Here is a 25,812-nt window from a genome sequence, read left to right on the forward strand (position 1 = left end):
TTTTGATAAGATATTAAAAATAATAATGCAATTTTTGTTTATTTTTTCAGTCTAATTTCTTTACATATTTGGTCTTTTTCTTTTATCAGTAGAAAAATTCTTTTTAATATTCATAGTTCCTTTTGACTTATTTTTGAATATTGAAATATTAACTTATCTCATATTGGAATTAAAGCCATTTACTGAATATTTTATGAAAAGTTTTCGTGCATACCAATAGATGTACAAATTCTGTATACTTCAAAATTTTTCTTGAGTGATAGTTTTTAATTGGTTGTTGAAAACAATTTGTGATCCAGTATATATAGGACATATTTCATTCTAAATCTGAGTTTCAAAATTTGCTCTGTTATTTTATGGTTTATTTTTAGTCACTTTCTTCTTTTTCATTTATGAGACATTTTAATTTAAGTAAAAAATTTATTGTTTTTCTTAGAAATGGTCAATGTGTGAGAGAAATGGGCAATTTTTGGAAAGAAAGATGGATCTGCTTATCAATGTCTCTGAACTGATGATATTAAATCAGTAGTTTTACAAATGACATTATAAGACATAATCTTGTTATCAAGATCTAATTTTCTTAAATATAGTAATTGATGTACTAGTATATTTCATATGTATTAGATATTAATATAATGATATTGTAGACTTCTGTTTATTTTTTGTAACTGATTTGTTAGAGAGATATAATATATATTATGATAGATTTGTGAATGCAAATTTTTTTTTTTTTTTTTAATAAACTAAAATTGTATTCATATTCTAAGTTAATATAGCTAAGTCCAAGAAACTTAAAATTATTACACACAATAACTTTTTTCACAATGCACAGAAATTTGTCATATTTGGGCTGCATTTTGAAAAAATTGTAAACCTATAAATTTCCATTGTCATCCATCAAACTGTCTGTCTTTCCTCAACCTCAAGAATGGAGTTAGATAGATGAAAGACAAGACCAGATTTGGAAACCTTAGCGAAGGAGGCCCATTTAACTATATATAAACTTCTGATGAAAATCAGAAGTCATGTTATTTCAATTCAAAACTTCCCCCAAAAGCAGTTAATAGATGGCTGGCATGACTATTGTTAAAGGAAAAGTATGATGTACAGGAGCAAGTCACCACAGTACTGATTTGAGGTAGAGAGCATATATTTTAAATTAAATAAATTAAAAATTGCAACCCAGCATTGCAGTGATGTCACAATAAATAATTTTTTGTTTTATTTCTGTTTAATCACTTTGGCAATCAACATATATTTTGCTCTTTGTAAGATTTTTCAAACACTTTCAAAGTTTAAATTTTTTAAAAGATTCAACTTTTTGTGAATTTTTGCAAAATACAGTATGTTTTATATACATGTATATGATATCATTTCTTTTCAGTAAAAAATTTATGTGCAGGATATTTGCGTATAATGTACTATTATAATCAATAAGTTTTGAAGATCAAATAACATCTAATTTTTCCATTGTAGAATTTTCCTTTCAAAGTGATTTTATTTTCATAATAAATTATTTTCATAAATCACAAATTTACTTTTTATTTTCTTATTATAAAAAAATCTATTATATTTTACTTACCTATCAGTAAAATATGTAAGCATAAAAATGATTATTATAATATATACTTTTTAATAATTTTTTATATATACTGTGTAATTTTTTTTATACAATATATGTTTAAAATTTATATTTGAATGTTTTTTCTTTATAGGGATGGCTAGTAGATCTTATTAACAAGTTTGGAATGTTAGGAGGATTCCATATTTTGCTTCAGAGATTTCAGTGTCATCCTTTGCTTTCAATTCCAGTAATTGCTGCTATGATTAGGTAAGTGTATGTGTGTGGTCTTTTTGTATAAAACAAAAATGTTTGTTTGATATTTTTCATTTTATTAATTTCATTTTTTTTTGTTTGTTTTAAATTGCTAATGCATGCATAACTGAAACAAGTGACTATAAATAAGAAAAAAATATATATACAGGTACTCCTCACTTTACAGCCTATCTGCTTAACAACCACTCGCACTTATGACCAATTGAGTTTTGACCTGCAATTCGGGGAATCCCCTTTCTCAGCTTGAATGTCGATCAGTGGCGAATGGTGACATGCGCACTAAGCGCACTATAATATGCTTGCACGTACTATAATTGTCTTACAGTATGTTATTAGTCTATTAGTCTTTTTATGAATAAATTTGAAGTTTGTTGCATAATTTGTATAATTTTACAACGATCCTATATTCCCGTTTATCGACCAATACACACAACTTCAATTTTGAGCCCTTGCAAGCTCCTTGTTTATCGACCAATTTGCTTAACGATGTAGTCATCGGAACGGAACTTGGTCGTAAAATGAGGAGTACCTGTATATATATTTTTTTTATTTATAGTCACTTGTTTCAGTTATCTGTTCAGTTATTAAATTGTTCATGAAACTGTGTTTTGCACATTAGAAGCATATAAAGAATTATTTTATTGGTTAGAAAAAGCAACTTGATTAGAACTTGAAAAAAATATAGGAAGTTGAATTTAATATAGGTTATGTGAAAATAATATATATTGATTATTTTTTAAAATTAAAAATTTATTGATTTCTATCTTTATATTATTCTGAACATGTTTACTTATATAAATATCTTTGTGATATAATTATTAGAATGTTGCATTGATAGTTCTAAAGAAATATTTATAAATACTTCAAAATTTAATGTCACATCATTTTTTAAATACAAATTAGCATCTGATATAAGAAGAATTAAATTTTATTCTCATTAGTATAACATGACATAATTGTAGTATAAAAAGAATTGGAGTGCAATTTTGTATATTATCATTTTTATATTATATTTATATACATATACAGTATTTAATAAAATCATAAAAATATGATTTTTTCTTACATAATTTTACAAAATGAAGTCAAATGATAGAATGTAAATTAAATTTTTAATTGAATAAAATGACGACGATATATAAAATGTAAAAACATTAGGTACCAAATAATGTTACAAAATTAACAATATAACTGTCTATTAGTGTTACTATCTACTTGAAAAGATGGAATATTGTATTCCATTTTTCTGTTCTCTGTGAGTGATAATATTACCTGGAGAGAACAGTTATATACTGTTGAAAATATTTGGGTATGTTGAAAATATTGCATAAATAAAGTTTTTCACAGCACTGATGGACAGTTGTGTTGTTAATTTTGATGATGATAATATAAAGCTGACAAAAGTTCTTGCACAACCTTCCCAACACATCATAATTTACAAAATTAAAGTTGTGTGTATCTGTTATGAGAATATTAAAAAAATAATTTTTTTATTAATTAGTAAAAAAGAGCAAAAGGACTATTTTTGGGGGTAGAAGACAGTTTATAAAGAAATTGTAAATGCTAATAATAGCATTGATTAAAATTTTCATTGAGTTTGATCTTATTCAAGATGGCACATGGCCCACCTCTATTTGTTCATCCCTAGACATTTATCTACCAAAATTTAATAGCATTAGTATCTATATATAGAACCAAACCTGCCAAGTTTCAAACATGTGTACACAGAATTTTATAGGATTTTTTTGGGAGGTGTCAAAATGTCAAGAAATTCAAAAACTAAGGGGTCAAAATTTGACCAATCATAATACATTCTTTATGTTCTGTAACAGTCAGGAAAGTAAAATAAAAATAAACAGCTTATTTTTGCCCATATTTTATTTTGTGTTTTAGTTTCTTTTACACATCTGAGTAAATTATTTTAAAAATAGTAATAAAAACATTATAGCATATATAAATGTTTGTTTTTGGTTGGTATGATGAAACACTTTGTTCAATTTTATGTTTATTTTAAATTATTATTATTGTTTAGAATATAGCTTAGAACACCAGATGATGTAACTAGTAATATTCCTATCCTGTATTTGAGAACTATAGTTTGAATGCAATACTAAATTTATCTTTTTCTGAATATTTTAATATTTAGAGATGGCAACTCTACTTTCTTTTAGTGCCAAATATATATTTACAATTAATTTCAATTACTTGTTCTATTAATTCTAATAAATATCTAATTTGATTGCTAATAAAATCTGACAAGTTTGATGACGATGACAAATAGTTATAACTTAATTTTATGTCAAATTTTGATTTTTAAAATGTGAGGATAATAATTAAAACTATTGCACTTATTTGCTTTATTCTATTAGGCCATTTGGACAGTGTCATGAATTACTAACAGTACATATGATTGAAAAATATTTTATGCCAGTTGTGGAGTTAGTTCCGACATACTTGGATAGTCTAACTGATGAAGAATTGAAAAAAGAAGCAAAGAATGAAACTAAAAATGATGCTTTATCTGGAATAATAAAATCACTGAAATACTTAGCTTCTAGACTTCCAAATCAAGAAAGCACCATCAAACAATTAGAAGTTTTCAGATTGAAAATGATATTGAGGTAATATTAATTTTATTATACAAATCTTATTAAAAACTGATATTTTCAATTTCCTTATTTCATTTAAGTTAAGAAAGAAAATTTGAAATATTTGTATTATTTCTAGTTTTATAATTTTGATTTGTGCATAATACAAATTTGTTATTGTGAATTTATTATTTATTTTTTATTGAATCTTGAAACACATTTTTGGCATCTAAATTACTAATGACTTATCAGTTTTATTGAAAATCCACTGAATAATAATATAGATCAGTTCATATTGAAAATTGATTAATTTGTATTTTAGGAAAGGTGAACATTAGATAATAATGTATAAATTGACCATTTCATTTATTTATTATTTAATTACTTTTTTTCCAAATGATTTTTTTTAAGCTTTTTATTGATTTTCTTCTCTGAGTTCATAATTAATTTAAACTATTTCATTTTATTTTTAAGCTTACTTTAATTATGTAGACTTCATTATTGATAGAATTCATTTCTTTTTCTACTTTTTTAAGTAAGTAGTTGTTTTATTCTTTTCATTTTGAACATCACAAAATAACTTTTTCTTAATTTTAAGATATTATATTAATTTTATGATGGCTTGATTTTCGAACAAACAACTTTTAATATTCTGAAAGAGATTGACAGGTAACACACTTACTTATTAGTTAATTTAATAAGTGGCTAAATTACAGATTTTTAATTATTTAAATAATGAGTGGGAGCTGTTGGTGACTTTTGCATTGTGGTTCAACAAGTGTTAAGAAACTACTGTATTTATTTAATATTATTAACCCAAAATTACTAAAACTGTATAGAAATCATCATTCTCGAAGAAATATTAACAATTAATAAATATGCAGCGTTCACCAGCTAAACGAGGTAGACCTCCGCTTAACAGAACCAAACCGGAAAGTAAAAAGTCTCAACCAGGTGCATCCAACTCCAAACTTATAACAGATTTTAATCTATTAATGGACAAAGAATCACAAGAACCAGCCTTAGAAATCAACAACCAACATATGGATACAACTTCACAAAGACTACAGAATTCACCAGGTGAGTCCAATATAATCCATCCATCATCTTCGACAAATTCGAATGACACTCTAACAACAGATCTATGGTACAAAATTTCGGAACTTATTAATACTTCTAATAATAAACTATCTACCCAAATGGAATCTATAAAAGAAGATTTGAATCTAATCCATGAAACTATACGTGAGAATAAAATACAATTCCAAAGAATGGACAGTCAAATTGAAAACCTAAAACTACAAATCGACAATCTAAAATCAGGAAAGGAACTGATACAGTATAAAATGGACACCCTGATCAACGACCATCACTATAATAATATAATAATATATAATTATCCCACGTCAAATAGTATCTCTAAATCAGAAATTCTTAAATTTATTAACTCTTCATTAAACCTGCACAATATACTTCAGGAAGATATTCTTGATATAACTCAATTAACCAAATCAACGAATTCTGTTATCAGAATATCACTTAGTAATAAACAGACCCGTGATCAAATTTTTAATTCCTTCATATCAAAGAAACAACAAAAATTATTGGAAAACTGGGGAAACATCCAGATCGCATCAGACCTTACCAAGGACTCACGTAAAAGAAGGAAAAATTTATTACCGATATATTTCGAATTAAGAAAACAAAATCATTCAGTCAAACTACGTAACGATATTCTACAAATAAACAGAGATAGAATAACTTTTAATATCGATACGGGAAAACTTGTTTATGTGGATACTTTTCTACCTTTTTCTACCTTACCAGAATCAGCAAGCTGATATACATTACAAAATAAATCTCATCAGGAAAAAGTTATCAAAAATATAATCCCAACTACTGTCATCAATTGGAATAGTCAAGGCTTAAAGAATAAAATAACATCACTAAATCTTCTCCAATTAAAATATGACCCTGATATAATTGGTATAACTGAAACATGGATTATACTGGATCTGTTCTATAATTCTACTTTTTTCAATAACTTTACAACAATTACAGTCCCAGCACGTAAACCTTCTGGCCCTGGTCGTCCAAGTGGTGGATTGTGTATCTTATTAAAAAAACATCTCTGTAAAATACAACAAATCAAAAAGTCTGACAACTATATATTGCTCCTACTTTCAATGAATAAACCAATATTAGGCAACAAAGATTACCGACAAATAATAGTAATGATCACCTATATTCCACCCAACTGTCTGACAAAACTTAATGAAATATTTAAAATAATCGAAAATTGGCAACATATAACTCCATATATCCTTTTACTGGGAGATTTTAATGCAAGAATCGCTGAAATGACAGATTCATATTATAATGGTCCTAATTATCAAATACAAAATATCAGACGATCCAAAGATAATACTACTAATAAACTAGGAATAAACTTAATAAAAATAATAAAAGACCATAAACTATTCATTTTAAATGGACGTCTCAAACCTGATTATCCAGCCGAATTTACTTGTATTGAATATAACGGCAAATCCACCATAGACCTAACAATATGCTCTGAATACATGTTAGATTGCTGTCTAGATTTCGCCATAACTACGCAAGACACATCAGACCACTTTCCAACCATATCAAAATTTCTACTATCCTCAGAAAATTCATCAACTAAGGAGTGCAATAAACAAACGAGAATCTACTACAAAATGTCGAAATACTCCAATGAAATCGAAAATAGATTCAACAATATTCCAGAAATAACAAATTTGAATTCTGATATAATATATAACCAAATAATTCAAATAATGAACGATTATATTCAAATTAAAAACGATAAAAGAATCATTCAGAACAAATTTAAAAAACCATGGTTTGACAAAGATTGCTACAAGATGAAAAAAATGAAGCAAACAAGTTTAAAAACATTCCGTGAAAACTCAAATACTTTAAATTTCAATAACTACAGAAAGCTCAAGCAAACCTATAACAACCTAATTAAAGCAAAAAAGAAAAATTATCTTTCTAAACTTGAAACAACACTACTAAAAAGTAGCAATGATAGCAAAACTTTCTGGACAATAATACAAAAATTTCGATTTAAATTTGACTTATGTGACAATAACTCAATGATAAATTTTGAAGCCTGGAAAAAATTTTATCAACGCCTTCCTGTTACCCAAATTATACCTAACTTAATGTTTAACTACAACTCCAACAACGAATGTCTTAATTCTAAATTTACACTCAAGGAACTTGATGAAATCATAAATAAAACTCGCATTAATACATCACCAGGAAATGATCATATTCCAACTAAGTTCCTAAAAACATTGTCAAATCAAGCAAGAGTGAAACTGCTACAACTTTTCAATTCTATGTACAAAACAACTAACTACCCGGACTCCTGGAATTCAGTAATTTTATCAATGATACATAAAAAAGGTGATAAAACTTCTCCAACTAATTATAGACCAATAGCATTACTGTCAACATTAAGGAAATGTTTTACATCTTTATTAGCTACAAAATTCCAATACTGGACTAAAATAACTGACCTCGAAGCAAAATTTCAATACGCCTTCTTCAAAAATAAAGGAACAGAATCTGCTATTTTCTTACTATCATCCATAATACAACTTCATCTGAGAAAAAAGCAAAGAAAAATATATGTTGCATTCATTGATATCCAAAAAGCATTCGACTCTGTTTTTGTTCCGCTACTGGTATATAAACTAAAAATTAACGGAGCAGGTAATCAATTTGCAAACACTATATCTAAGCTATTCTCAACTTATAACGCAAAAATTAAACAGGGCAAAGCCGTCTCACCATCGCTAACATTAACACGTGGAATACTCCAAGGTGACCCTCTTTCGCCATACCTATTCAATTTTTATCTACTTGAAATTGATCACATATTTCAGAATTGCTCAGATGGAATAGAACTTGGTGACAGGACCTTTCATTATGTATTATTTGCTGATGACCTTGCAATCTTCGCTCCGACAAAAATATCACTACAAAGAAAAATTAATCAACTAAATTCTTACCTCAACTCAATCCAATTAACAATCAATCCTACCAAAACGAAAGTCGTTATATTCCGTAAGAATAGTAAAATCTCCAAAAAAGAAACAACGATATATCTAGACAAGCAACCTCTGCAAATGGTAAATGAAGTCAATTTCCTAGGTGTTATATTCGATTGGAATCATACTTTCAAAGCACATATTTCGTATTTGAACAATAAAGTAAAACTTGCTATAGATAATCTGCTAAACTTATATTCTAACTTAAAAACCTCCGATTTATCTATTCACATGAAACTGTATAACGCAATCATTAACCCAATCATATATTACGCATCCCCAATATGGGGTCTCGATTATATATATAAATTAGAAAAATTTCACATCTACTTTCTCCGCAAACTTTTTCACTTAGAAAGAACTGTCCCAGGCTACGCAATTCGCCACGAAACTAACCGTATCTGCTCTTATCCATTGTTCTTAAAACGTATCATTAAATTCTACTATCGTTTAAAATTCAAATCTGACAGTAATATTACCTTTCTGCACCACGAAATAATCAAAGGCAGTAAAAAATCAACTACAATACAACTCTGGCAAACTAAACTAAATAAAATACTAAATTCCTTTGGAGTATCAGACCTTTTATTCGAAGATAATATTCAGGACTGGAAATTTGGATATACTATGTTAATGGAATCAGCTATCGCTCAATCTATAAATATGGATCAAAATAGCCTAAATCACAATACTTATCATCTCTGGTACTTAAAAATTTTACAAATACCTTCTGTACAACCTTATGTGATAAAATCAACTAACTTCAACGTGAAAAGGCTAATTTCACAATTACGTTTAAATAAATATTCCCTTTATTATCAATAATATCTATATTGACCTGTCAAACGATCATTGCCCATGGTGCAAATTCGATAACTTCTCAATTGAACACTTACTTCAGAAATGTCAGAATCGCTCTAATGTACGTGACTCTTTCAACATTCCTCGAATACTCCAAAGTGATTCATCCCAAGATTATAGAAATTCTCTAAATAATCTAAATAAAAATGATCTCTATTCTCTGTATAACTATTTCATTAAGATTACAAAAATGTTGTAAATCTATGTCAGTATGTCTAAATATATCAACATTATATAACTTCACCATTATTGTATAATTATATTATTGTGTTTGTTTAAATAACTGTTTTTATTATGTTAATAACGAAATAATATAAAATCAATGTATAAAAACGGTTAAATCTTAATAACCTAGTTAATGTTTTAATAATACAAAAATTTACCAGTCAATTTGTACAACCCCCTGCAACAGGGATAATCCCCTTTTTGTGAATAAAGATAATTAATTAATAAAAATTTTATGATGGCTTTCTGGGTATTTGTACATGTTCAAATGATGTAGCATGAATTAAGAATGTTTGAAATAAAGAATTAAGAAATTGTTAAAAATCATCAGTTGAATTGTGTAATATATCATTATAATTTAGTATTATAGATTATATTTTTATTTACATTACTTTAAGATTTTTAGTGTAAATTTTAAAATTTAATTATGTTTTTAATCTTATTTCTGATTATTTTATAAACTATTCTGTACAATGATAAATGTATTTGCTCAATTTTACTTCAATAAATAGAATTTTTTTGAGAATAACTAATCTTTTATTGAAAGCATTATAGGTTATTATTGCAGTTGTTGAAATGAATATATTTAAATATGGCTACATTAATTAGTTTTCTTTATGCATATTGCAACAAAAATTCTTAATGTTGATTATGGCTGAAAATAAAATGGTTATAAACAAAATTCATACATAAAATAAATATAAAAAATTAATGTATTGATGACAATTGCTTTTTTCATTATTTTGATATTTTATGGTCATGATTAATGAAATTTTTTAATGCTAATTTATAATATTTGATAACAACAAAATTATTTTTCTACCATTAATGGTAAAAAGTTAAGATTAAAGGATTTCATAGGTCATGTTTTAAATAAAATAGAAAAAAAGAAACATATCTTATTTGAATCATGGTTATAGGTCATAGTGCATAAATGCTAACTATTCAGTCAGTGTTAGTCTTTTTTCCTAATAAATAAATAAAATATATATATACATACACTAATATATACATCTACAAACATATTTATGTAGAAATATAATCTTTTGTTTTATAATTCACCATATATTGTATAAGTTATAAGATTCATATTTAAATAAATATATGAGCTATAAATTTGGAAAAACAAAAAATGTATGTTTATAAATTGTATCTAAAAATAATGAGAATTTATATAAGCTTGATCATAACATCAGAGAGATACTAACAATGCTGTTCTCATGATTTTATAAATGACTATTAAAAATTAACTTGATTATAATATATATTGATAGTTTGTAATTGATTACTATTATAAAATATTGAAAATAAACAAATTGAGATATACAGTGGTGCTTCATATAACGTATGCCTCAAATAATGACGCTGCAAACAACGGACTTTGTTTGGCCGTTACGTGACTCGAGCAACGGACTGACTGCGAACAACGGACTTTCCTGCATAATTGGTGACTGCTCCGTGCATGCATTTTTTAATAGCAGTTGCTCTGCGTCTCCGCTACTACCGGAGTGCGCTGCTGTTTGTAGGCATTTAGGAACGACGGTGAAAGAAAGATGGCAGCGCCTGCATTATCGATAGTATCATGATGGAGGAATCTATAATTCTAAAATATGAGCTTTTAAAGGCAAAAGAAAGGTCCCAATTGTAAAATTCAACCATAAAATGGATTATTTGTTGAAAGATCATTCAAAATAGCCATGAAAAAAAATTTGAATGCCGGCTACCATTCAAAAAAAATTCGTAAAGAGACTTATGTCATTGCGTGCACTAACTTGCGCTTTCACAATTTCTAAATTTTCATTCATAAAACCATATAATGGACCTGGAAACCAAATTATCTGAGCCATGGAGGACGCCATGTTGCTTTCCACCGTAAACTACTGCTACAAGTGACCGTTTTTGCCGTTTGACGGCGCGCACTCCCACCGGAATTTAGGAACGCGTTCCGCGGGAATTTTAAAACGGATATCGCTCGCGCAGAGTTACGTGGAGGAATAAAAGAACGCACCCCATGTTCATTCTTTTATGATACAGTACAGTTATTTTATGTTGCAGAACGAATTGGATGTTTTAACATGTATTTCTATGGGAAAATGCGTTTCATATAATGGACGTTTCACTTAACGGACGTGCACCTGGAACGGATTAAGTATTGTTATATGAGGCACCACTGTAGTTGGATATACAGTTCTGGGAAGAAAAGAAAAAAGATTGAGTCAGAACCATTTAATACAATAAACTCCATGTATTGTAATCACTTTTGGGTTTGTAGTTGTAGTATCAGTGGTAGCAACATAAGAAAGATAGATAAATAAGACTATAATTACTGTAAATTTTTATTTTATTGATTGACATTAAAAAGACATATTAAAAACATAACTTGAAGATTTATTAATTATAATAATTTATCCATTATTGTTTGCCTACTGTTATATTCAGTGCAATCTTTAACACAGCTAGCAGGTAATTGAATTAAGAAGAAACAGTAATATAAACTATTATACTGTACTGTGAAAAATAATGATTAAAGTGATTAACATTTAGTGCTTAAAACACTGGTTAAGACTGATAAACTGTCTTGTCATGCAATCGTTAAAAATACCTATTTAATTGATGATAATAACTATAACTGTACTCTAATTACAATAAGTTTTTTTAAAGACTTTCCATTTTCCATCTTGTGGGCACTAAAGAGGGTTTTCTAAGCAAGTCCATCATGGATTAAGCCAAGCCCAGAATAGGACAGCCAGACGGTTAGGGACAAGCCCAACATATCCAGACAGACCACTCCTGAAAAATTCCTGAGGTTTTTCAATTCTGGATCCCCAGACCAGTAGGCTGTTACCTTGACCAATCAGCCATCTGCCCTTCAACATTACTTGACTGATAACATTATCAATGATTACAATAATTGGATTTTACTGTATTTACAGTTTTTTAGCTTTTAAATAAAAACAAAAGTTTTTTTTAATTAAACCTCTTTTTAATTAGTAAATTCATTTTATAAAGATATTTGTATTAACTTAAAAAAAGATTTGATTTGTCATAATTATTATATAAATAATTTTAAATATTTTTACAGATTGTTGCAGATATCATCATTTAATGGAAAAATGAATGCTCTTAATGAAGTGAATAAAGTTATAGCAAGTGTTTCATACTACTCTCATCGACATAGTGGTATTGAAGAAGAAGAATGGCTAACTGCAGAAAGGATGGCTGTAAGTGTAATAAATGAAGAAGTTATGAAACTTGTTAAATTTTGATTAAAATTTTTATCTTTCTTTTTGAAATACAGATTATGACATGTTTAAAACTTGAAGAACTTTACAAATATTAATGTTTATGTATTTATTGAGAGTTAAAATAAGAACATACTTTCAAAATAATATAAGGGAGTATTTAAAATGCATGAAAATAATCACTTGTCCCTGAAAAGTTTACACTTAATAAAATCATTCTTCTTTAGTCATTCTCAGTGATGGGATTGGTTCCCTTTATTTGTAACCCCCTGTATATTAAAAAATAGATAAGCAAAAATTAATCTTTGAATCTGTCTGTTTTATAAAATTTTAACAATTAAAAGTAAACTTAAAATGTGAATAGATGATGTATAAACTATTGTACACAATCTGCTGGTCTCTCTCTTTCTCTCTCTCTCTCTCTCTCTCATTCTGGAATCAGCAGATGCTTTAATATTTTATATTAAAATTATTCAATAATGGTGGTGATGATATTACTGGAAAATGATCAGAATTGAACCAAACTTCTATATCATAAATGAAATTCAGTGTTTCTTGACAGCTGGTTTATTTTCTTAAATATAATTTTTCTTACAAAGCAATACCTGTAATTTTACAATGAAAAGATGATAAAAATTTAATGTACTGTACTTGAGATACAAAAATAAATTAATTTTGTTTAATTAAGGGTTATATCCATTTTGTAAATTTTGTTTTCACAATGTCTCATTTGATCTTTTTATGTTCATATTTTCTTAATGTAAGAATAAGTTATTTGGGTTTAGATACATTTAATTGTAATAAACAAGTTTTAAAATTATATCATTTAGACACATCAAAGAAGTCAAGACATGGTTTTGTTAACTTCATGAAATATTTTTATGTTGTGAACTGTAACTTATTAATATTTTTATATTGTTTCCTCTGTATACAGAGGAATCCTTGAAGATCAAATAAAGTTGAATTGAATTGGTTAGAAAAAAATCTTTGTAAACAATAAAATTTGTAAAATTTATTAGAAAATTTTCATCAGAAAAATGTCAGCTTTGTACTGTACAGAATCAATAGAATCATTGAAATTCAAAAGAAAACATTAAAATTCAGTTTATTAAATTTTAATTATCTATGCAGTTATAAATAAAAAGACTGAATTTTATACACTTGAATCTGCTTATTGTACTTTGGATTCACCTGATGAAAACTAATTGATAACATAATAACTAAATGTCAACTGACTAGCTTCTTATCCCTTTTTTTATTTAATTAATTCTTACTGTAAAATTTCAGTTATTTTAATGGTTATCACACTAAGAGACTTTAGACCATTATTTTATTATAACACTATCCATTACAATATACATCATTTAACTCTGACATCTAAAATGCATTTCGGCACTTTTTACCATGCCCTCTTCAGTTAATTTTTCAGTGATGTTAAATAAAAAAGAAAAAGAACCATGTATGAAGAACTCAAGAATTGGTGATTAAATAAGAAAATTGTCAGAGACTAATGTGAGATACATGAAAGAAAATGTGAGAAATTATTGTAAGAGTTGTTAAGAACAGTTTTAAAAAACATGGATACAAGCAAGCCTCTACAGGACAAGATAAGATATATATATAAAGGAAAAGATGGCAAAAATCACCAGTACCGTTCAATGTAAAACTTTTAATTGAGAGGAAGTTTTAACATTTCTCTCTCAAAATGTGATTGACACACAAAAATTTTGTATCAATTTTTTAATCATAAGTTTTTAAAAGGTTTAGATTAAATATTGTAAATTATATTTTTTTAAATAAAAATATACTGTTTATGTATTAGTGGATAACTGTCAACAGTGAACCTTGGTCTGTAAATGTTAATAAATAGGTGGCGGTAGATATGTTGTTGCGAAGATATTGTATTAAGTCTGTAGTAGTGGATAACTGTATGTATTGTGCAAAATCTCTGATAAGAAATCTAACTGAAGAGGGCACAGCAAAAAGCACCAAAATGCATTTTAGATGTCAGAGTTAAATGATGTATATTGTAATGGTTAGTGTTATAATAAAATAATGGTCTCAAATGTGTTAGCGTGATAACCCCTAAAATAACTGGAATTATACAGTAATTAAAAATTAATTAAAGTAACTAAAATTACAATTAATGGAAATTCTGGTTTTATTAATTCTTACTGATATTAAAAGGACATGTTAAAACAATTTAATAAATTTCAAATTATATCTTTTTTTTAAGTATAATTATTATTAATATAAATATTTTTGGGACATACTAATTCTAATAACATAAAACGACTGATAACAATAACTATGATTATGATAAATGGATTCTACTATATATTTAATTACAAATAGTTATATAAATTTACTTTAATCCAGCAGTAAATTTAGCTGATGTGAAATAGCTAAATTTGATCATTTTTATTATTTGTTTTCAGGAGTGGATTAAGGAGAATAAAGTTCTTCAAATAGTTTTGAGAGACAGCTTGCATCAGCCTCAGGTAAAAAACTATTATAAAAATTATTAAGTTTATGCATGTACAATAGAGCATTGATTATCCAAACTATTAATAATTGGGATCAAGGAAGTTTGATTAATCAAATTGCTTGAATAAGCAGCTAATTATTTGCTTAACAAACAATAACAAGACTTGCTGTAATATATATATATACATACATACATACATACATACATACACACACAAGTCTTAATACAAGGGTCGTTTGATAAGTGTAGGCAAAAAGCAGCCAATTTGGAAAAAAACCGAATTGTATTGACTGCTTTTTTCCCTACACTTATAGCTTATAGGGCTATACACTTGGTCCAGCAAGTTTCCAATTTTTTAATCCCATCAGAAAAGTAGCTTTTGTCAAAGTCTGCAAATATGTATTGATGGCAATAACATCATCCTTATTTGATGAGAACTTTTTCTTACTTAGCCAGTTGCAATGGCAAACCATTGCAACTGTCAATTTGTCTAACTGTCACTTTGTCTTGGTGAAAGAGCACTATTTTGTATGCCAATCTTGGCTGTTTTTGCATCAACTTTTTTTAAAAATGTTATATAATAAGTTCCTGTTATTGTTTTTTTTTTTTCCCCTTCTCAGAGTAATCAACCGGGATGATTCCTTAGAAATCTCAAAAACTGGTGACCATCACCACCCCACTGACAAAACGACCTTTACCTTCTTCAATGCACTTTTATCACTCATTGTCCACTGCTTTGACTCAGGCATATACTGGTGAATTCATGTTTTTATCCACAGTTATGAATCGACGCAAAAAGTCCTGTGAATTGTGGTTAAACATCACCAAACACAGAGTTGAAATGTCCTTTTGCATGTGTTTTTGGTCAACAGTCAACAATTGTTGCACCCATTGTGCACACAGCTTTTTCATCTGCAATATTTTTATGCAGGATATTGTGCACTCATTTAAAATAGTCTCAGCAATCTTTCACTCTTTTACTCTGTGGTCTTCCATAACGATACTATGAACTTTTTCAGTGATTTCCGTCATGGTTACCTTAACTGGACACTCAGAGTGAACTTCATTTTTAGTGCGTGTTTGGCCATGTTTAAATTTGTTTATCCAGAAATAGGCCATCTTTAATCCTTATGCAGAGTTCCCATGAACTCCACCCAATGCCGTTTTGATCTGGGCAGCCTTGGAACTCATGGAACTTTTTTTTTTCCTATTATTTTGGAAACTGCTATGCTTGCTTCAAATATCTGTAAAATATGAAAAATGCATTGCTTATGGCTGAAATCTAGCCTGAGCTAGTTTGAAAAATGACAGTTACAAACTGTGATGTCACTGAATGAATTGTAGTGCCATCTCATTAAAATTTATCAAACTTGTCAAATGACCCACATGCATTCATAATTATTTCATCTTTCATAATATTAAATGTTTAAAAATATATCATAATTGATTTAAGAAATATGTAAGTGATGAGCAGTTTTTCTAAATTGTAAAGAGGATAATTTTTAATATCTACTAATGATCTATAAGATTCCTCCTTTTCATGTGTCTTAACTCTAATGTTGATCTTGGGCAACTTAATATTATATTCTAAAATAAATTGATATTCACTGTTATCAATCTTGTTTAAGTAACTTTTTGGATTCCCTCTCTAGGCAATATGTAATATCATTAGTAGGGTCCTTGGGAAGTTGAACATACTTGTCAGTTGAAAAGATATCTACTTTAATTTCATTGAGTTTATCTATTTCTAAGATAACTACTTGTTTTGATTTACCAGCTGGAACTGTACTTAAACTTATTGTCTTTAAGGTATGCTTTAATTTTTTAATATAATTTTGAAATTTAGCATATTTTTTTGCAATTTTTATTTTTATCAAATTGTTTTTATCATTTTTGCTAAATCTGCTCTTATGATATCTTTAGTATCTATATGTATTCTTGATAGTGCATATTCTAAATATACTATTAACTAATTTTTGTTCAACCTTCCTGGACAATTATAGTTTAGAGTTTTAAAATGTAAGAACATAATCTGGTATAACACTGTTAGTTTTATTAATGGTTAGATTTTTTTCCATTTTAATTTTTCACTTGCAGTGAGTGTATTAGTTTTTTAGCTAATATGTTAAATTTTTCTCAGCATTTGATTTTTGAAGATTTAGATTAAAAATGTAATTAATTTGCATTTTTTTTGCATTTTTTAATTTGTACTTCTTATGATTAATTGTGGATTGCGTAATAATTTTATTAACTTTTCTTATATCATGTTTTTGCATGTTAGATGATAAAGACTGTTGTAAAATTAATATATTGTATTAAGTTTTATACTTAAGACATGTACCCAGGTACCAGACATCTGTGTTCAATTTATCCATCTTTTCAATGATCTTTGGTAATATATATTTCCTGGATTTTGGCTTTGTTATACTTGTATATGTGCTCAAAGCTTCTTGTCCTATTCAATTGTTGTACTTAAATCTCACAACTTGACAAATGTAAAACTTATCATACAGGCTGTGCATGTAAAAGAGCATTTCAAAATTGTCATTTTAGAATGCATTTTAAGTCTAATCCCCTTTTCAGCTGTTGACAATCCCTTAAAAAACTATTCCTGAGTAAAGTCATAAGAAAAATATATTTTAGTTTAATATTAACTAATAAAAGGCATATATAATGTCATATGCTGAGTATTAAATATGATATAAAAATTTTTTTAAAAAACAAAAAAAAATAACACTTAAAACCAAAATGAAATTACCTGAAAGGTAGTCACAATTATAGATTTTATATATCGATGTGAAAGCTGGTTGCCAGATTTTACTAAGTAGTGCTCAGATATTATTAAAAGAAAATTACACAAACATTTAAAAATTATAAGACTCAAGAAATTTTAATATGAAGTGAATAACATTGTTATGAAGATGAATCAACATTGAAATAAACTTGTAGCGATAAATTAATTACTGATCAAACGTTGCATAAGTACAGATATGTTTCATTGTTGACTGTTTTCATGTCTTTTATTTGAATTATTTTTTTAATTAAGTGTGAAAATTCCTGATATCCAAAAACATTGCAAATTTTCCTATTTTAGCTTTAATGAAAACAATTATCTTTATACTATAATTCAAGTTTATGAAGTATTTTATTTTGTGACATAAAATAGTGTTTATATAGTTTTAAAAAAAGTATATAAGTGAACATTCTCTGTTTAAAAACTAATTCACTGTATATAAATAAAATGATTTTTGATGATTATATATTGTTAATTGTTTGTTTTTAAATTACAGTATGTAGAAAAATTAGAAAAAATTATAAGATTTATAATAAAAGAGAAATCATTGAGCTTAGAAGATCTAGATGATATTTGGATGGCTCAAGCTGGAAAACATGAAGCAATAGTAAAAAATGTACATGATTTATTAGCAAAATTAGCCTGGGATTTTACTCCAGAACAGTTGGACCATTTATTTGAATGCTTTCAGGTATGGAATTTTCATTTTTGTATTGAAAAATCTTTATTATTATTTAATTCTAAAATACTTAAATGCACAGTTCTTGATGAACCAAAAACAAATAAGTTTCCTGATTATACAAAATTTTGTTTATCTGAAAGCTTTCTGGTTTCATCAAGTTCAGATAAGAATTTCCCCTATATTTATTTATGTATTTAAGTTTATATGACAACAACAGGTAAAATGTTATTGGAGGTGAAAAAGTTGAGTGGCTCAACCCGTATAAAGAAAGAAAAACTAGTTGAAAGAATTTCTTCTTAAGATAAAAAGAAAATAAGTACAAATAATATAGCCAACAATATTAGTAATCAAATTTAAATATTGTTTTGATTACATATAAATTTTTTTTATCCTAAACAAAAATATAACATATTATACTTATTATAATATGATTTTGCAGGTTTCGGAGTCACTCATCTTTCAGGTCAATTTCTCACTTTTTTGGTCATTTCCACATGCTTAATTAAGATGTGGGATCAATCAAAAATAATTTTAAAGCCAAGCGATCTGCCGAATTATTGGACTATTGGACTAGAATTTTCTGGAAGAAAATACTCTGCCCTGAGCAGGACTCAAAACTGCAACTTTCGCTTAGTGGTGTTAGGTTATAAGAAACAAAAATTCCTTTCACATATGTAAAAAGTCTTTCATGCACTTAAAAAAATCCCTCTCATTACAAATTCAGAAGCCAGTATTGAGTAAAGTTATGTACTTGTGCCAAATTGTCATTATTAGCCAAAATCTAGTTCTTCGGAGTTGCATTTCTATCTATAGGGATTAAAAATAAGCATTTTAAGCATTCTTATGTTTTTGGCTGTTTTCTAAGAAAATCCCTAAAATCTCTTTGTAGGGGAAAACACACTATGCTGAGGGATTAATCTCTCAAGCTGACAACACTGCTGCTGCTTCTAAATTTAAAATATATTATAATTATTAAAATTAACACGAGATATTGGCGTAGCTTCTTACCTCTAGACAAATTATTTCATTTCTGATCATTTAATTATTCTTGTTCTAGCCCAATAATTTGGTAAAGAATTTGGTTCTAATTAACAATTGGGTTATGGAGTTGTTGTTTAGAAGAATATTTTTACTTTATTTATCCTTAAATAATTTCATAAATGTGAGTTGAATAGAATAAAGTTATTTTAATGATTTCATAGCATATTGTTAACGTTTAATCACATCTATATATTCCTAAATGTATGTTTAAATTGACTACAAGCAGTGGTGATATTCGGCGGGTTCGCACAGGTTCGCCCGAACCCGTTGTTAAAGTTTTCAGTTTCCCGAACCTTGTTAAACACACGGAACATTTCTCAGTGGGTTTGTTTTTTTTTAAAAAAAATATATTAAAATATGCGTATTATACTCTGTAATACTACTAATCTAGAGCCTTATATCCCGTTCGTACCGAGCATTTCAATCTAGATTGTGAGCAAGGTCAGGGAGTCTGTCTTGGTGCGATCTCTCTCGATTGTTTCAATCGAGGTGTAATCGCGATCGATTCAAGAGAGTTCTTAAAAGTAGATCCAGTCATAAGAGAGATCCCAGAATGCCACGCGCGCGAGATAATACGAGATGGCTGTCGAACACGTCTCAGGCTATGGACAGTGAAAGAAAAAGTATAATGTATCTCGTCGAGAGATGATAACACGTGTGTATTTCGAGAAGTGCCATTTCACGGTAAAGATTACCCCTGCCTAAAAAAAAAAAGGTCGACAGCCCTAAAATATTATCGTTACCTGCCCTTCACCCATCACTCGTTACGTTGCAAGTACGCCACTGATTGTTAGACATACAGTTGCAAGAAAAGGTATTGTATTTATTTCTATTCAAAACTTCCATTTCATTTGTCGGTGATTGTCAGGGAAAAATTTTCTGCTAGCGAACCCCTTGTTAAATATTTCGAATATCATCACTGACTACAAGTATACTTATTCCATGTAGTAAGTATTATTTTCATAAAATGTGTGATTACTTTATTTGTGAAATATCCATTTTTTAATCTCTTCTCTTATGCTGATTATAAATGTGCATTAATTGAGACTAAACGAAAATGTAAATTCATATTTACATATCGAATCTTTTAATTTTATTTTTATTTTTGGTAAATTTTAAGTGTTGTAAAAAGTAAAACATGTGATTGCTTGCAGGAAAACCTTTCACATGCATCCCAAAAGGTTAACAATGCTGTAACTATGTTGCTTTTTATTCATCTGCAGGAAAAAGTTTTTCGTTATTTATGAAATCATTAATAAAACATTATTTTACTTATACTATTTGAAATCTGTTTATTTCAGATTTATTAATTTATTTTGAAATCAGTACTTGCACATCTCGAAGCATTAAAAAAATAAACAGTTTCTGATCATGATAAATGTCCCAGTGTAGACAAATTAGTGAAATTAGCATTGACCCCCCTTTCATGGCAATGCTGATGTCGAATGGAAATTTTAAATTTTACGCCAGGCACTTTCCTTCTGATAGAGCATCAATGTCGGAAAGAGTGCTTAAACCAGAAGAAAGTGAAATATATGTGACAGGCCAAGTTTTGTTAAAAGCTGCAAACAAAAAAAAAAAAAGAAAGAAAACTGGAGAAGGCCATTAACAGCAAGAACATGAAAGAAGTACGGGCAGCACATGTAATGCTTGTTAGTGTTAAGTGTTCAAAAGCAAAAGGAACCAAAAAGCAAGGAAGCTGAAAACATCCAGACTAATCAGAATGAAAGAACTTCATTTTTCATTACTGATTATTTACAGATGTCAAAGACTTTTTAAGTATTCATTGTATACTGGAAATACAGTAGCTCCTCGTTATATCGCGCTTATCAGGAGACAAAGAAAAGGCTTGATATAACCGAGTACTAAAAATTCTGGGCACATACTAAACAGATTATACATGCTATGAAATTCCTGTCCTCTATTCTTTCATCAACAAAGTGTTTTTGGCATAAAATAAGCTTAGTTTTTCAATATTGAACTTTATCCTTGGTTATATCGTATTAATTGACGTTTACGTAAACATTGATACCACCAACGCCCATTTAGCATTATTTCTTTAATAGCGACATTTAAAAACAAATACTGTCGATATAAAAACAAAATATCAGTTATGATTTTTTTTGACATGATATTGATCATAACTATATATGTATAGTTACAATTTTATTATACAGTACTATATTTTACAAATAAATTGTTTATTAAAAATTTGTGTAATTTGTTTTTCAATAAAAATTATAAATGCTGTAATTAAAAATTTTTAAAAATAAATGTGGAACATATAATGGAATCATCAAAACTTATAAAATTACAAAGAGTAAAAATTCTCTAAAAAGCAAAATAAAGTTACTACTGTATAAAAACTTTCTGTTCAGAATTAAAGAAATCTTTTCCTTACACATTATGCAGTGAATTTGAAATTTCACATCTTTATGTGAATTGACACAAAATGGTCAATTCACATAAAGGTGTGAAATTTCGAAATCACAGAAACTTGTAAATGAGGAGATGGTACATAAAACTAATAAATAAACAATATTTAACATCAAAAGGAAACAAATGACAATTGATATATCCACCTGTTTTGCATATTTAGATCTTGACAAATTTATTGTTTCACTTTCCGTGGTAGTTTCAAGGACAATGGTAGAAATAAAATACTATATTTCATTGCAAATAGAAATTCAATGGCAATTGGCGATTTAAAATTTATTGATGCGAGTGCTTTTAAAATTTGGAGGACCAAAAAAGTATGATATATCCGGATCTGCGACTAGTGGCTACTGTTTTACAGTATATACAGAAATTTTTAAAATTATTTAACCATAACAGAATAAAAAGAAGGGGAAAAAACTTGCACTGCTATTTTGCTGAGTTTTCCTTCCATGTTTTCACTTTGTTTTATCATTATTGCACTCACTTTTTACTCACTATTTCTGTATTTCAACTCACTTTTCTTACTTTTTTGGAGGAAAATGGCACTCTGAGGCTTGGATTTTTCCATAACTACCATATTAACAGTCAGTACTAGTGTTGCAAATCTTCTTTTTAACGAGATTTACAGTATGGTATTGACTGTTATGGTACAATATTATGGTACTTTAAGTCCATTAAAATTAAGTCCATTACTGGATTAAATTTTTTTTTTTTTGTTTTTTGTAGTTTTGGTACCATAATAATATAATTATTTTCTTGGATACTGAAGTGTGTGTGCTTATTTTTAAAAAGATACCTAATAACAACTGTAAACAAAGTATTTAATTTTAAAAAAAATAAAATAAAATAACAGAGAAAAGAGTAGGAATATAATTAAATTAGAAATACGGAGCATTTTTTACAAAATTGATATCATCATTTTGTGTTTCATTTTATTGTAATATGATTGCACAATAGTGTCTGATAATAAAATCTTTATTTAAAAGGAAATGTGTCAAAAAAGAAGAAAATTTCACCTAATTTAAAATCATGTATAATGATTTTCTTTCTTTGTTTATTGTGGAATCTTTTAAAAATATATATTTTACAGTGACTATAAAATTTTTTTGTTTTGTTTATAATTTGAGGATAATACTTCATTTTATTACTTTACTTTCATTATCAGTATGAAGTTCTGACTATCCTGTTACATGAAATGGATGATGTGTATTTTGTTTACTTAGAGAATTATCACCAAATTGCTTATCACCTATCAGACAATTTCATTGTGATAGAATTAATGAAACACACATTATCTCAGCTGTTAAACAGTTTCACTCATTCAAAGTATATGTATGTTTATCATATTATAAACATATAAAAACACTTCGTTATAATAATAATAATATCAAAATGAAATAAATCAAATGGCTATTTTGTTTATTAAAATAAGGTAAAATAAGTTCAATAGTATCATTAAATAATAATAAACTGAAATGCTATATTAGCATAAAATTGACTAAAATGCATTAATAGTTGTTATTAATTAAACAGTTTTATATGACTATTTAATTGATAAGGAGTTTATCTATTATTATAATTGAAAGTAATTTTTAATATTTATACAGTCTAGTTGGGCAAATGCCAGTAAAAAACAAAGAGAAAAGCTGTTAGAACTGATTCGTCGATTGGCAGAAGATGATAAAGATGGAGTAATGGCTCACAAGGTTTGTTTCAATATTAATTTTATTAATTATACTATTTTCTTATATAACTTTTTCAATTTATTTCAAAAAACTTGTATAATTTGGAACTTATTATTTCTTTTCAATTAGATTAAATGTAAAAATTATCGTATCAGATAAATATGATTTGTATTTTTATTAAAAAATACAAATCATACTTATCTGATACAAAATATTTTATATATCTACTAGAGAGAGGAATAGAAACTTTAAAAATTCAGCTTGAAACTTAAAAATGTATATTTGAAAATTGTGAATCAAATACAGCATAATATACAGTAGAAGTTTATTTATCTGGCACCTATGGGATCAGAGTTGTGTCAAGTTATTGAAAATGTCCAATTACTGAATATTTTTGTATTTTTGACATTTGTATTTCAAAAATTTTTATGTACTAAATTTTATAGGTTATTTGTGATCTGAATTTTGCAGACATGCTGTACATTTTGTACCAATGAAAGCATTCAATTCAACACAAACAAGATACTATAACAAGTTGAGTCCTTTTTCTTGATCACATTGCTGTTGATCCTGTAGTTGATATTCTGTCATGTAGCAGTGTGCATTGCTGCACCTCTTCTTTGCCTGGATTTTTCACTTGCAGTCTTTAAAATGTCAAATGAAATTTATTTGGATGCAGTCAACATTCAAATAAATTTCAATTTGCAGAACACTGGCATGCCAGATTATCACCGGGCAATTCTGTATAATCACCTAATTTCAAAGGGTTCCAGATTAACATCTTTTACTGTGTATAATATTTTAAATTGTTTAATTGATTTTAATCATCAGCAGCATGCATTTCTTTCCCCTCACAGAGGAATTGGGTCTTGACATTCTAATTCTCCAACTATTTTGCACTGTCTCTTCATTTAACTGTAACTCCATTAAATCTTTCCTAACTGCTGACAGTATGGAAATACAGAGATATACATGAGTTTTTGGAATGGTAACTCTTCTAGACAGGCCATATTGTAAAGTTTTTTTCTCTACTGAACAAATATCAGTTTTGTTTTGACCAAGCCAATAAATTCTGGCATTAATAAGCTGTTCTAAAAGACATAAGATTTGTGTTATCCTCATTTTCTATTAATATCTGTGTGATTATTTATTAATTTCAATCACCATTCAATCTTAATTGTTAGACATGAGCAGTGTGCACTGTATGCATGCATGTGATATAATTTACTATACAATAAGTGCACTGTGGTTGTGGAATATAGTTTAATTGATGAGATTAATGCTGTGCCCAGTGAACTGAATTGAATTAATGCTTACAGGCCCAGTGAATAATATATCATAAATGCTTCTTCAAATTATCTGTTTTCAACCTTTATTTTATAAACTTTAAAAGATATATACTGACTGACTTTTCTAAATATTACTGAAAATTATAAAGTAATCATAAATAATTTGAGATGTAAGTACAATAAAAGTCTACAATAGGAGTACAAATATTGAAAAATACTTTTGGATTAACCCAATGTTTAAATAAATTTTTATAACATTTATTTTGTATAATTATGATTTTATTGTAAATTTTAAGTTATTTATGAAAATTATGTAAATTTTTAAATTAATTCTATAAACTTAAATATAGGTTCTGAATTTATTATGGAATTTGGCCCACAGTGATGATGTTCCAACAGATATTATGGATCAAGCTCTTTCTGCACATGTTAAAATATTGGACTACAGTTGTTCTCAAGTGAGACCAAAGTGTTACAGTTGCTTATTAAAAATATAATCTTCTTTGATGCATTTAAATATTTATGATAAAACTATTTA

At 27.6% G+C, this 25,812-nt stretch overlaps 1 protein-coding gene across 2 annotated transcripts in view; it reads left to right on the forward strand.

Moving 5' to 3' along the window:
• Positions 1-25,812, forward strand: part of faf (ubiquitin carboxyl-terminal hydrolase-like faf) — a 200,074-nt gene that overhangs the window by 67,165 nt on the left and 107,097 nt on the right. For both annotated transcript variants that reach the window (XM_067287046.1, XM_067287048.1), the window contains exons 7-13: positions 1,716-1,831; positions 4,207-4,458; positions 12,697-12,835; positions 15,295-15,357; positions 18,635-18,829; positions 23,908-24,006; positions 25,625-25,732. In XM_067287046.1, the coding sequence (XP_067143147.1) occupies positions 1,716-1,831; positions 4,207-4,458; positions 12,697-12,835; positions 15,295-15,357; positions 18,635-18,829; positions 23,908-24,006; positions 25,625-25,732 (972 nt within the window). The remainder of the gene's footprint in view (positions 1-1,715; positions 1,832-4,206; positions 4,459-12,696; positions 12,836-15,294; positions 15,358-18,634; positions 18,830-23,907; positions 24,007-25,624; positions 25,733-25,812) is intronic.

Source organism: Centruroides vittatus, unplaced genomic scaffold, assembly GCF_030686945.1.
Source record: "Centruroides vittatus isolate TY-2023 unplaced genomic scaffold, ASM3068694v2 scaffold_435, whole genome shotgun sequence".
Taxonomy (NCBI): Eukaryota; Metazoa; Arthropoda; class Arachnida; order Scorpiones; family Buthidae; genus Centruroides; species Centruroides vittatus.